Here is a 15,000-nt window from a genome sequence, read left to right on the forward strand (position 1 = left end):
CCTGGGACCTTGACACATGACACCAGGGAGGGACAACGACACATTTGGGCACAATTTGGACATGTTCACTGTGGGGTGTACTCACTTATGTTGCAGCTATTTAGACATTAATGGCTGTGTGTTAAGTTATTTTCAGAAGACAGTAAATCTACACTGCTATACAAGCTGTACACTGACTACTCTAAGTTATATCCAAGTTTCATGTCTATAGTGTTGTCCCATGAAAAGATATAATGAAATATTTGCAGAAATGTGAGGGGTGTACTCACTTTAGTGATACACTGTATATATATATATATGCTGATGATAGCTGATCAAAATGAATCAGAGCCCCCCCCCCCCCTCCCCTGTAGTTATGCCCCTGGGTAAACACTAATCAGGTGGTCATATGTCTTTTACTTTTAATCTGCAAAGATGGCTCTCCATCCAGAGTCTGAATACTTTGTTTTTTAACAATAAATTTCAGTTTTTGAGTTGTAATGAATCGATATTCACTTTAAACAGCAGAGGGCGCTGCCGCTATTCACCTCGCCTAGTTGACGTCACAACAAGGTTGCCAGGTTTGGAATTTTCCAGCAAAATATATTAATGTGAGGATACTTTCTTTATTTGTATTATTTATTTAATGTGGGATATATTTTTACAATAAGGGAAACGTGCAGCATTGTTTTACATAGTTTGTACCTCCCTCAGAAATAAAAGGACATTTATTATTTAGATAAATAAAAGATAATCACAAATACAGGATTTTATTTCTTTTTTTTTTTAAAGAGAAATAATAAAAGGAAACATAATTTGTCTTCAGTTTCAGTTTAAAAAATTGAAAAAAAAAATCACATCGTGAACCCAGTATCGTGAATCGTATCGCATCGTGGGTGGAGTGTATCGTTACATCCCTATAACACACACTTGTGTTAATAATTACTTCAGTTTATGGAGGTAACGAATATGATCCCCAGGCGGGGTGGTCCGGGTCCTTTCTGTGTGGAGTTTGTATGTTCTCCCCGTGTCTGTGTGGGTTTCCTCTGGGAGCTCCGGTTTCCTCCCACAGTACAGAGGCGAGTGTGTTTGATATTAAACTTGAACTGATGAACCTTGTGTGAGCAGTAACAACCTGTCCAAAGTGTAAAACATCACGTTATAATCCTAATAAAACAAACAGACTGAAGCGTGGTGAAGGGTGCATTATGCTTTTAAGTAAGGAGTAATATTAGGGTGGGGTAGAGCAGTGGTCGCCAACCACTGGGTCGTGGACCGGTACCGGTGCGTGGGTCATTTATTACCGGGCCGCACAGAAAGAATAAATAATTAGAGACGCTACAAGAGCGATTACATTTCCAAAACTCTTCAGGTGTTATTGTCTCTTATCACCACTAGGTGGGAGCAGCGTCTCATTGCAGCTAAAAAAGCTCAGGGTTCACACCGAATTTCCATTCTATAGTTCTTCTATATTAAATCCTCCCACCCCCACCAGTCAGTCAAATTATATCTGATATGAAACCGGTCCGTGGTGCAAAAGGTTGGGGAGCACTGGGGTGGAGGGGTAGAGGGGTGCAGGAAGCTGTTAGAGTTTCACCTGAAGCTTAACAGAAAACAAAACACAGTAAATCAGAGTAACAGAACCACGCCCGCTAAACACATCCCCACCGTTCATCTAAACTCTGAGAACGATCTAAAGCAGCTTCAGGAGAAAGGAATCCTGCTGAAGGGGGTTTATTACACCGACACCCACAGGAGGAACGAGTCTGACCTGCCACGCCCGGGAACTTTCTCTCAAAACACCTCCGTACAGTTCAGAAGTGAAGGTTCAGCTCTGAGAGCCGCTGTGTGGAACTGTGAGGCGGATTCACTTCCTCTCACAGGTGAAAATCATTTCAGCTGCTGCATTAACAGCAATAAACTTCATTTCCTCTCACATTACGCCCAATTAAAATCACTAATGGTTCACGTCACGCTGCTTTATTAAACCCGAGTGCTTTTATTGACGGAGAGACAGGCGAGAACATCCAGAACATCCTGATGAGATGAATTAATGAAACGCAGCCCTGAATACACTGATCTGGATTTACTTTCCTTCATCTACGTCTGACGCAGGGCCGTAATCACAACAGGTCTCGGGATGGGAGGGTGTGGGGTCACGTCTCCTTCAGTATTCAGACATGTTTAAAATAGATCGATGTACTGATGTTTGATGAACAAACAGATTCCACTCACGAGCTTTGAGTAAAGTGAGGATCTGTCAGAGATCCCATCAGTGCTGATACAGCTAGAAGGGCAGGGAACCCCTCCCAACGTTCCATTCATGGGTACGACCTTAACCGTACATTATAACGTAACCAAGCAGAGACTAATAAATGTAAACAAAGCCACTTTTATTGCATTTTACATTAAAACATTAACGTCACATTTATTAAATTAGCAGCTTTTCATCTGCAGCTGATAAACAAAGTAAAAATAAGTGTCGTTATTAATGTGATCGACCTGCAATAAAAAACTAAATCTAGAGGAAGCACATTTACATTTTCTGCATTTAGCAGACGCTCTTATCCAGAGTGACTTACAGAAGAGCTTCTATAGTAAACATTTCATTTCTCAAGTTTTAGTAAACAACAGTCAAAGAACACAAATCTGCTAAAACCTGTTAGAACCAAAGTGTTTTTTTTGTTTGTTTTTTGCACATGTTCATACATCAGCCAAAACATTAGGACCACCCAGCTAATACGCAGCCCAAACGACCCACTGAGACCCTGACCACAGCAGACATCAGGAGCTCCTTTATCTAAAAGATCCCTCACTGGATTTCTACAGATTTGCTCTGTAGATCTAAAGCTGGACCACCAATCACAGCACGACCTTCTTTTAACAGCAGGGGGCGACAAAGACGCGTCTGTAATGTAACTCCTCACATTCCAGCTCGGTACTGATGTGAATATATTTTTATATATTATATATTTTTTTTCTCTGTTTGTATTTGTCACAGTGAAGCTTTTCACATTATTATTACAAATGTTTAACAATAAAACAATAAAATATATATTTTTAATTATGCAGCTTGAAAACCTGATTCTGCAGCCGAACGCTTCTGAGAACCCTGACGTACCCCGGTGTTCCACTCTGACCCCTCCTACACTTCTCTAAGCACCTGTCTGGGTCCCACTGTTCCTGACGGGACCCTCCTGTTTATCCGGGTCGGTTCCGGTACTGACAGTGCGCTGACCTTCCCCATAATGTTTAGGATCACGCACCACCACCATACACCTGCTGTACCTGTGATCCCAGCCTGGGATTGAGGTTGAAGGGCTTTGCTAAGGGGCTTGAACCAGCAACCTTCTGATTACTAGTCCTGTTTGATTGAGCGTCCTGCCCAGAGCCCTGAGCTCAGCCCCACTCAACAGCTCTGGGATGAACCGGAACACCGACTGATCAATCAGCACCCGGCCGTACAAACACTGCCATCATTTGTACTACTGAACGGGCACAAATTCCCACAGACACACTTCAAAAGCTGTGAGAAGCTTCTCAGAAGAGCGGCTGACGGTGCGCCGACCTTCCCCATAATGTTTAGGATCACCCAGCCTGGGATTTGAACCCACACAACTCCACTGGTGCGTCTCTTAGCGTTTACATTTACAGAGTTTAGCAGGTACTTCATCCAAAGGCACTTCAATTATGACTGAACACAATTTGAGTAATTGAGGGTGAAGGGCCTTGCCAAGGGGCTTGAACCAGCAACCTTCTGATTACTAGTCCTGTAATTACTAGTCTCAATGTTCAAGTCCAGGTAAATACAGATTTATTTACTCAGGCTTTTGATTGGTCCTTCCAAACCAGGGGGGTGTGGCTCCAGTCCTGGGGGTCTGGGGTTGTGGTCAGTCTGGTGCTCTCATGGACCGGAGCTGCCCACACTGAATATAGACAGAGGAGCAGAGCTTGGGGGTTCTTGGTGATAGAACCTTGTGGTGATCAGGGATGTTGGGTTGGTGTCGTTCTGCCTCTCTTGTCCGATCACTCAGGTTTGATGATGGTGGGTGAGATGGGCGCTGATGTTCTGTGGAAGCTTCATGATCTTGTTACCTGCTCGCTGTAATAATTAGTGGGCGGAGTCTAAAACTACTCTCTGTAGAACTGATATTTTACTCTTAATGATTCACATCGTAACTCCATCTTCTGTTTTACAACGCTGCTCCTGCTAAATGTGACGGTAACCTGGCGTGTTTGCACCAAAAAATGTCCAGAACAGCCTGGCCTAGGTTGTGTTTGTTCCTCTCAGGGTTCCTTTCTGTCATTTTGAGGGGGTTTTCGCTGCCACTGGCGCCCTCGGCTGCTCAGCAGGAGGGTTTTTTGGGGGCTTTTTGGTCTGTCGGTCCTGGATTCTTTGAAGCTGCTTTAAGATAACGTCTATTTTACATTCACGGCATTTAGCGGATGCATTTATTCAAAGTGACTTACAGTACAGTGACAGTATAGTCTAAGCAATTGGGAATTAAGGGCCTTGCTCAGGGGCCAACAGCAGCAACCTGGCAGTGGTGGGGCTTAAACCAGCGACCTTATGATTACTAGTCCAGTACCTTAACCACTAGGCTACAACGTCCCCTTATGGTAAAAGTGCTATAAAAATAAACTAGACGTGACGAATGAATAAATAAATTCATGTTTTTCGTGACGTTTTTCTGGTTGTATAAAAGCTCGCGTTTATTTATTGACCTGAATCAACGGTGGAGGTTTACAGCAGAGGAGGTTATGCGGTTGTCCTGCTGGTGTTCTGACCATCCGTGACGATTTTGATCACCTTGCCGGTGGCGGCGTTCTTCCTGACCGCTCGGAGCGTGCTGACCAGCCCGCTGTACGCCGCCTTCATGCCGTGTTGCTCGTGCCAGGCCTGCAGCACCTTAAACGTCTGTTCTTCCGTATCGTTGGGGTGATTGGCGATCTCGGCCTGGATCCTCACGTCGGAGACCACGCCGTTGTGTCGGGCCACGTCTCGCACCGCCTGCAGGCCCAGAGCTTGAGCTATTTCAGACAGGAAGGGACTCAGATCCACATCTGCAGGGGGGGGAGAGCAGGATTAACGTCAGGGTCACACACGGAACCAACATTCATCACGGTGTTGCTCACAGAGAGCTCAGATAAGAGATTTCATCAATAAAGTATACAACAGAACTTATCAGAACCAATCAGAACTTCTCGAAACTGGTCAGAGCCACTCCGAATCATTTAAAACCAGTCAGAACCAATCAGAACTGCTCAGAACCAATCCGAACCAATCAGAACTGCTCTGAACCAGTCAGAACTGTTAAGAACCAATCAGAACTGCTCAGAAACCATCAGAGCTAGTTAAAACTGCTCAGAACCAATCAGAACCACTCAAAACGTCTCTGAAGCGGCTCTGATTGATTTGAGTGCTGCATGTTTCTGATTGATCACCGATCACGTCTGTAATCCAGAACATTCTGATCTTAAATCTAATAATAATAATAATAAACTCTATAAAGTCTATAATCTCTCCACATCTACACACTCCGGATCACAGCTTCTCTATCTGCTGTGTTTTATTATTCAGGTTCAGGAGGAGTTTAGTGAGAGCAGAAAGATGAAAAATAGAAACGAACCTTGTAACGGCTCCTGTTCCTGCAATAACAACAGAAAAGTAATCAATCAAACTGATCAGAATCAACATCAATCATCATCGAAACGTCTCGATTAAAACTCTTACTTCAGGATTTTGAATAATTGTAGATTTATGAAAACAAAACATTTTTTTCTTCCAAACCACCACCGCCGCCGCCGCCACCGCAAACAGGATCCCGATCGGCACGATTACAGCCGAGAGATTCACAGAGTCTGTAATCAATACAAATAAATACAAACACAAATAAATACCAGTAAATATAAATAAATACAAATCAGTCCTTCTGTAACTCAAAATTAATAATTCATTAACGTGATCACATGATTCAGCCCATTAACTACATCTGTAATAATAGTAATGATAATAAATATAATAATGATGATGATAATATAATAATAATAATAACAGTAATTATAATAATGTATATAAATAAGCAGTTAAATATCAGAATAATCATGATATAAAAGTGTGTAAAAACAAATGAAATATTAAACTCTCTGATATGATAAAGTTTGTGCACCCCTGGTTAAACAAAAAGTCGATGTTTTAAGTGAAACCTCTTCATGTAAAGAAAAATAATAAGAATTCCTCCTTATTTACTGGATTATAAACAATAAAAACACTGAAAAGTTCTTAATATATTTCTGTTTGTATTTAATTAGAGAATTATCACTTCATTATTATTATTATTATTATGATATCAGGGGTGCAGAAACTTTAGCATGAATCTGTAGTGGTTTGATGATAAGAGTAGATGATGGGTGTCGTACTCTGAGCCCCGTCATGGCACCGTGTGTTGTTGGTTTCACTGCACGGCACTTTCACCCCGAACTCCTCACACCTGTAAAATACACAGGAGAGAAAAGTACCACCACTGACTGACATTATTAGGAGTCGCTGTGGCATAGACGATCAGGCCTGGACTAGGGATGTCCCGATCCGATCTCAAAGATCGGAATCGGGGCGCTCAAGGCATTTTTTAACTGATCGGTATCGGCTTTACTAAACCCGATCCTAATCCCGATCCTAATCCGATCCTAATCCCGATCCTAATCCCGATCCTAAACCCGATCGTAATCCCGATCTTTAGTTTTACGTCAGCATGTCCGCTGTGTGGAAACGAGTCCAGCAGTGAAGTGTAACGTCTGCAGTGTGAGCGTTTCACGAGGCGGTGGGAGCAGAGCTGCGTTCATTACTGTAGAATTGTACTGTTTATATGGTGTGTGAGTCGAGGATCACTCCGGTTTACTAAACAATCACTTTTAATCCCAGTATGAAAACTTCAGGACCAGAACATACAGCTTTTACCAGTTTACGTGTTACACGTCATCTCAGTATCAGGCTCTCTGATTGGCTCAGTTATGTAAGCGAGCGTGGTAGTGATGCACTCGCTTAATAAAGAAATAAATACACCGTATATTCACGTATTGTCGGGAGCATTTAACACTTTATTACCTTCTTCTGTTACGGTACCGAATAGCGGACAGCTAGAGTCATCGCATTAGCCAAGCACGCTATTGCATTCACTATGGAAGCCCCAAAGGGTCAAAACACACTCGCTTCATGTAGAAACGTCCATCAAACCGTCGTCACGATACAAGCACAGAAAAGTTTGTTACAGTTACAACACGGCAGGTAATTTTTATCCTACAGCACTGCAGAGCTATTCAGTTGTTAAACATGTACACTGGATTAATGTGAGTAACTGTAATGTAGTTGAAGTGTGCACCGTGTGAACAGTATTATCCAGTTCTTATCTAGACAATATCTAGAAAATACAAGTATCGGTTTGAGACTCGGTAAACGTGATGGGGACATCCCTGGCCTGGACTAAACCTGCTAAACTTGGAGGATGATGCAGTGTACAGCCAAAGTATGTACACATGACCCCCCGCCCCCCCCCCCCCAACCCAATAAATGTAAACGTGTATAAATGAAATCTGAGCCGCGACTGAACGGTCTCTGTTAGCAGAATCACATCAGGTGAGCGCTGGAGTGTAAACTGGAGCTGAAGGTGAGCTGTACGTACGGATCACAGGCGTGGCAGGCCTTACAGTCGTCCTCATTACAGTAGTACTGTTCCTTACACCTGCACACGGTGTTGGAGGAGGATATACAAGCTCTTTTAATCTCCATGTTCGCTACAGAACAGAAACAGAGCAGAAACGTCATCACATCATCATCATCATCATAATACATGACACAGCCCCACACCATGACAGACCCTGTATGACAAATCAGACAGGGGTCGGTTTCTCTTTATCGTGCTGCAACAGCGGCTCCTAGTGTCGGGTGGAGGAACACACAGAGCACAGCGGGACTCTCTGTACGCAGTACGGCTCTCTACTGACTGGTGTAAAGAAGCAGCCAGTGACTTCATGGGTCAGAGGGGGCGGGTGCTAGTCTGAGGCTCTCGCTGACCAGCGTAACCCTACATTCACACCGGAAGTGGGCGGAGTCAGCGGTGCAAGAACATTGAGCAAAGTTTAACTTCATGCTAATTAATAGTGCAGTGACGTGATGGAGCAAGCAGTCGAGGAGTAGTGGTGGTGGGGAACAGGACATGACTAAACTGAGCGTTACACATTTTAACATGATAAATAAATATGAAATATAACACAGCACCACAGAGCAGCAAACGCTTCCCACCTCAATAAACCCAGAACCACCGGAGTCACGGTCAGCTAGAGTTCATCACTATGGTAACAAAGAATAAAGTTTAGGGAAGTACCGTTGCTCAAACACACTTTGCAGCTCTCGCACTGTTTGGCAACGTTCGGATGATCCATAAAGGAATCGGTTTCACACGCTTCACATTTAGCAGCTTCATACATCCTAATGCAGTCGCTCTTCCGGTAATAACCTACACACACACACACACACACACACACCAAACACACACACACACACACACACACACACACCAACACACACACACACCAAACACACACACCAACACACACACACACCAAACACACACAGCAAACACACACACACACACCAAACACACACAGCAAACACACAAACACACACACCAAACACACACACGTGAGGGATCTTTTAGATGTGGAACTGATGGATAATAATAATAATAATAATAATAATAATAATAAATATAATAATAATACATATAATCATGATAATAATAATCATAATAATAATAAATATAATCATAATAAATATAATAATAATAATAAATATAATCATAATAATAGAAGATTATTGGACCTTTATCACAGCGACAGCAGGTCATCTTAGTGCTTGTGGTGTAGTTTCCCTCAGGACACGTGGTCTCACGTCTCCGTCGTCTCATTTTCTTTGTGTTCATACAGTCTGACAGACAGGAGACGCCCCACTGTACGAGAAAAATAGAGCTGAGTTTAAGTAAAGCATCAAGCTCCATCACCACGATGCTCTTAGGCCCCTGAGCAAGGCAGATGACACTAACTAGATAAGCATAATAAAGTAGATCTTCAGTAGTAGTATAAGTCCAGGTTGTATCACAGGACCTGGTCTAAGGAGCTCGACTAGTATGGACTGGCTTCCACCGTGGCTCTAGGTGCCACCTACTTAACCAGCCTCAGCTCCACCTTTGAGCAAATCCAACTACAGTTTACACAACTGAGTTTCTTACTTTGACGTCGGACAGGATGAAGCTGAGATATTTAATCTTTTATCTGCTCAACTTCATTTCATTTATTAATAAACATCCATTCCTGCATTTCAGACCTGCAAGACATTCCAAAAAAAGTTGGGACGGGGGAGATTTAGGGCTGAAAACACTAAATAATGATGTGATGTGAACAGGTGATTGTGATCATGGTTTGGTACAAAAGCAGCATCCAGGAAAGGCTGAGAGTCTCTGATGAGTAAAGATGATCAGAGGATCCAGTTTGTCCACAAATGTGTGAGAAAATGATTGAAATGATTAAAAACAATGAACCTCAAAGAAAGATTAGAAGGGATTTGCATGTTCTCCCTCTACAGTGCAGAATATCATTAAACCGTTCAGGGAATCAGGAGGAATTTCAGTACACTGAGATCTTAGAGCAACATGTGCTGCCTTCAACACGTCGTCTTTTCCAGGGACGTCCAGCCCCGTCCAGGACGGTCCAGTACCCGTACCCTCTTCTTCTGCAGCCACGCCTTTGTAATGTGTGCAGCAGGTGGGTCCCACCTGCTGCACACATTACAAAGGCGTGGCTGCAGAAGAAGAGGGTACGGGTACTGGACCGGCCCGCCTGCAGTCCTGACCTGTCCCCAATAGAGAACGTGTGGAGGATTCTGAAACGACGACGACCCCCCGTACTGCTGCACATCTTAAGACGTGTTTGCAGGAAGAACGAGACAAAATAAAAGCTGAAACACTAAATCACTCGCTCTCCTCGCTGCCAAAACCTCTTTTAAGTGGTGAAAAGGAACGGCGACATTACAAAGTGGTAAATGCTTTACTGTCCCAACTTTTTCTGATTTGGGGTTGTATTTAATGCTGAGCTGAGTAACATTAAGTGACTGTTGTGTTAATTGTCAAAACATGAAGTGATATAAGAATCCAATACAAGCTGAACCCAAACCGAGATCTCCTCAGTATCATCAGGAAATGTGTCTCCAAAATATTCATTCAGCTCATAATTCATCTTTATCTCATTAATTCAGGCTGATTTTAAACACACTGGGGATTTCCTTCTTAGTCAGAACCTCAGAACAGTCAGTAACGATTCAAACCGAAAGTGAAAGTAAATCACGATCAACTATTAAACTCAGATTATTAAAACATTATAAACACAATTGATTTATAAACTTTATTTCATGCTCATTTATGATCGTTTATAATGAGAAGCTGGATATAAACACAATAGAATATATATATATAGAATGTATAAATGTAAGATTGTTATTGAAGGTAACTCGGGTGTTTCTACTGTAATAAACAGAATTAAGGAGATAAACTGAATATATTTGATTAATAATTATACTCACAATCACACAGATTAATAACAGCAGATTGTTCTTCTCCATCTCTGATCACTGAAACTTTCAGCCCAACTTTACCAGAGTAATGTACCGAGTCTAGAACCAGCACCTACTTCCTCCACATCCTAATTCTACTGTCCTCACGCACACATCAACGTCATCACGTACACAAGTCACAGAATACAAGTCAATATAATAAACACAAAACATATATTATAAATGTAGCGCAGAAATAAAGAAATAATCTGTAAGTTCAGATAAAAACAACAACAGATTAGCGAGTGTATTTAGACGTTTTACTTCGTGTCTTTACTTTCCTCCTCATTGTGTAAATGAATGTAATTTCTGTAACAAGAAGGTTCCAGTTAAAAGCTTCAACTGATACGTTTTGTTTTCATTACAGAACAAAAGCGCTCGATAAATCACGGCACAGCGGCCAAAATCCCAAACACAGCAAAAACCATCATAACCGCTGCTTACCTGAGCTTCTGTTCTTCCAGATGCTATTACATTTATAAGCGTGCGTCCCATTAGGAACAGAATCCGTTATTTTGTAAATGTGCTTATAATTAAAAACCTCCAAACTTTTCCCGGTCGTGAAGTAAAACAGGAAGTCATATATATATATATATATATATATATATATATATATGTTATTAAACTTCAAGTTTTATTTTAGTACGTTACTAATTAGGTAACTACTACAATCTTTCTTATATTTCTTAATTTTTAGTGTTTGCGTACATTTGATGTTGTACACAAACTTTAGGACTTTTATTCTGTACTACAGGGACATGGTACATTACATGGTACAAATCACTGGGAAACTACAACCTTTAATTCGTCTAAAGATTTCTGCTTCAAGCACTTTATAGACGCTCCCTTAATTTAACATTTTCAGCAATTAGCAGACACCTTTATCCAAAGCGACTTACAGTATACAGTCTAAGCAACTGAGGATTAAGGGCCTTGCTCAAGGGCCCAACAGTGGCAATCTGGCAGAGGTGGGGTTTGACCTTAACCACTAGGCCACAACACTGTTTAAGAAAGTTAGAAATGAGCAGAACACACTAAATAAAACGTGTTACACTGCCCCCTACAGTCCGGATTTACACACACACACACACACACACCACTTTGAAAGCATTTGTTTTGTGAAGTATTGAAGGAGCAAAACATCATTAAACACACCTAGTACACCACGAGGACGTGATGAGAACATACCAAACTTCTGGCAGACAGTGGACTTTCTTGCAGGGAAGCATCTGCATCCATGGTCACGTAAAGCTCACTTGATTGTCATACTAATGACTGTGTTTCTAAGGAACCAGCTGTAAAGATCCTTAAGTTTGCTGATGACACCACTGTGGTGGGCCTCATAACCGATGGTGACGAGTCTGCCTACAGACAGGAAGTCGAGCAGTTGGTCTCCTGGTGCAGCGACAACCACCTGCTGATCAACACACAAAAGACTGTAGAGATGGTGGTGGATTTCAGGCGCAACGCTCCCTCCTTACACCCCCTCACAATTAATGGCTCTATGGCCTTAGTGGTGGAGTCACTTTAGGTCCCTGGATAAGGTGGTGCCCAGGAACTAAAGTGGGAAAAGAACACGCTCTCCATCTCCAAGAGGGCTCAGCAGAGTGTTCTTCCTGAGACAGCTGAAGAAATTCAACCTGCCCCAGAGTCTGCTGATCCAGTTCTACACAGCAATAATAGAGTCCATCCTCACATCGTCCATCACCATCTGGTTTGGTTCCTCAACATCACATGAACGAGCCAAACTCCAGCGTATAATCAGGACAGCGGAGAGGATCATTGGATGTAGCCTGCCGACGCTTCAGGACATCTACAACAGCAGAGTGCTGAAGCGTGCCGGCAAAATTACAGCAGACCCCTCTCATCCTGGACATCACCTTTTTCAAACTCTTCCATCTGACAGAAGACTCAGGACAATAAAAACAAACACATCCAGACACGCTAACAGCTTTTTCCCCAGAGCTGTAACACTTTTTAACCAAAGTTGTTCTCTTGGGTAAATGTTGGTAAATACTGGTTAACAGTCCGTGTGCTGTCGGGTCTGTTAAATATGTTCCGTGTTACATGTCATGTGTAATGATCTGTACTATTATGTGTATTGTTTGTACTACTGTGTGGACTGGTGTGTGTATTATTGAGTGTATCACCAAAGCAAATTCCTCGTATGTGTAACATACCTGGCGAAATAAAGTGATTCTGATTGTGGACAATAACGTACAGATTTATGGATCACACCGCCGGGTCAGCAGTGATCTTTGTGCTGGTTGTGCGAGTCCCTGTAACACCGTCCTCATTCATCATGGACTTCATTCAGAATTCTCTGTGGACAGTTTGTTCTCGCAGACCTTCAGACCGCGACCCTGACCACGTACAGTATTATGTATTTATTATGATTATAACGTGATGTTTTACACTTCAGTTCCATTCATGACGGGACGGGTCGTTACTGCTCACACAAGGTTCATCAGATCAGGTTTAATATCGAACACAGTCATGAACTATTTAATGTCTCCAGTTCACCTCACTTACACGCCTCTGTACTGTGGGAGGAAACCGGAGCTTCCGGAGGAAACCCACAGACACGGGGAGAACATGCAAACTCCACACAGAAAGGACCCGGACCGCCCCGCCCCGCCTGGGGATGGAACGCAGGACCTTCTTGCTGCGAGCCATCTTGCCGCCCCATATAACTTTTATTTTATACACTTATTTTGGTTTCAGCAGTTATGTCCAGTTAAAGAGACAGTGGTAACTCAGTGGTTAAGGTACTGGACTAGTAATCAGAAGGTTGTCGGTTTAAGCCTCACTACTGTCAAGTTGCCACTGTTAGGCCCCTAAAAAGGCCCTTAACTCTCAATTGCTCAAATAGTGTTTGGTCAAATGTTATAGCGGTTATATTATACTCAGTAGTTAGTGAAAGTTAATGTACAGTTTGCTGCAGGTGATCACTAATGAGACGCTCCCTAACGAGTGACACAGAATACAAAGATCAAACCGTTCACACCTGAACTTACAGGTTGGCAGATTTCTGACGGGTGTTGCACCGACGGTCCAGTTCGTTTGTTTGTTTGTTGGGATGATTTACTTCAGTCTCCAGTTTCAGCTTAACTGCTTCATATTTTTCCACTGAGGTGATCAAGCAGCCACGCCGATCATACACCGATACATATTGTGTTGGTCCCCCTGACCCGTCGAGGCCTGGACTCCACTAGACCCCTGAAGGTGTGCTGTGTGGTATCCGGCACCAGGATGTCAGCAGCAGATCCTTTAACTCCTGTAAGGTGTGAGGTGGAGCCTCCATGGATCTGACTCGTTTGTCCAGCACGTCCCACAGATGCTGGATCGGATGGAGATCTGGGGAATCTGGAGGCCGAGTCGACACCTCAAACTGGTTGTTGTGCTCGTCAAAGCGTTCCATGGCAGGACGCATCATCCTGCTGAAAGAGGCCACAGATATCAGGGAAGCGTCTCCATGAGAGGGTGAACATGGTCTGTAACGATGCTCAGGTAGGAGATACGTGTCACAGTAACACCCACATGGATGGCAGGACCCGAGGTTTCCCAGCAGAACGTCGACCAGAGCATCACACTGCCTCCGCCGGCTCGCCTTCTTCCCATAATGCATCCCGGTGCCGTGTGTTCCCCAGGTAAGAGACACACGCACCCGGCCATCCACGTGATTCCATCTTCCTTCTTCCATCGCTCCGTGGTCCAGTTCCGACGCTCATGTTCCCATTGTTGGTGCTTTCGGTGGTGGACAGGGGTCAGCATGGGCACCCGGACCGGTCTGCAGCTCTGCAGCTCCATACACAACAAACTGTGCTGCTCTGTGTGTTCTGACACCTTCCTATCAGAACCAGCATGAACTTCTGCAGCAGTCTGAGCTACAGGAGCTCGTCTGTTGGGTCGGACCACACGGGCATCAGCGGTCGGTGTAAAATATAACGGCACTGACCGGCCTGAGCGAGTCGAACACATTTAACATTAAAACCATAATAAATAAAGTTAGTTCTTGTTGAGGATGATGAAGTGCAGGAGACGTGACGATGTCGTAAATAAAAACACATGGTATATTTATTAAACACTAAAGTGGAATAGAACATGCACACTAGTTTGTTGTTTAAACGTTTGAGTGTTAACGTTATTGCAACGCTGCTTCCCTGCAATTCTGTTCATCAGATACAGATAGAGCTTTATTCTCTCCGATTACAAATAAAAAAGAACATCAAGTACATGGTTTTCTTTCATCTTTCCATAAAGTTTAACCTTAAACACACATAAGGGGGAGCGGGGGTGGGACTACGTATCCCAGAATTCATAGTTCACAGCGCAGGAAAAGAGGGGGTGAATAGAAGGGG

The 15,000-nt window shown here is 43.1% G+C and overlaps 2 protein-coding genes across 3 annotated transcripts in view; both read right to left on the bottom strand.

Moving 5' to 3' along the window:
* Nucleotides 1-2,370: 2,370 nt before the first annotated feature.
* fas (Fas cell surface death receptor) lies at nucleotides 2,371-10,962 on the bottom strand. 2 transcript variants are annotated; one of them, XM_063007973.1, is made up of 8 exons: nucleotides 10,610-10,962; nucleotides 8,858-8,984; nucleotides 8,361-8,492; nucleotides 7,659-7,770; nucleotides 6,400-6,470; nucleotides 5,714-5,841; nucleotides 5,610-5,628; nucleotides 2,371-5,043 (listed from the first exon to the last, which is right to left on the bottom strand). In XM_063007973.1, the coding sequence occupies exons 1-8, from the start codon at nucleotides 10,646-10,648 to the stop codon at nucleotides 4,739-4,741; spliced, it is 933 nt and encodes a 310-aa protein (XP_062864043.1). In that variant the 5' UTR covers nucleotides 10,649-10,962; the 3' UTR covers nucleotides 2,371-4,738. The 2 variants fall into 2 exon arrangements, with proteins under 2 accessions (XP_062864043.1, XP_062864042.1); XM_063007972.1 differs by lacking the exon at nucleotides 10,610-10,962 and having other exon boundaries at nucleotides 8,858-9,074.
* A 3,732-nt stretch (nucleotides 10,963-14,694) lies between these two features.
* Nucleotides 14,695-15,000, bottom strand: part of ptena (phosphatase and tensin homolog A) — a 25,964-nt gene continuing 25,658 nt past the window's right edge. The window contains exon 9 of the mRNA XM_063006708.1: nucleotides 14,695-15,000. This exon is cut by the window's right edge and continues 941 nt beyond it. The gene's annotated coding sequence lies outside the window, so the exon portion shown is untranslated.

Source organism: Trichomycterus rosablanca, chromosome 13 (assembly GCF_030014385.1).
Source record: "Trichomycterus rosablanca isolate fTriRos1 chromosome 13, fTriRos1.hap1, whole genome shotgun sequence".
In the NCBI taxonomy this organism is placed as follows: Eukaryota; Metazoa; Chordata; class Actinopteri; order Siluriformes; family Trichomycteridae; genus Trichomycterus; species Trichomycterus rosablanca.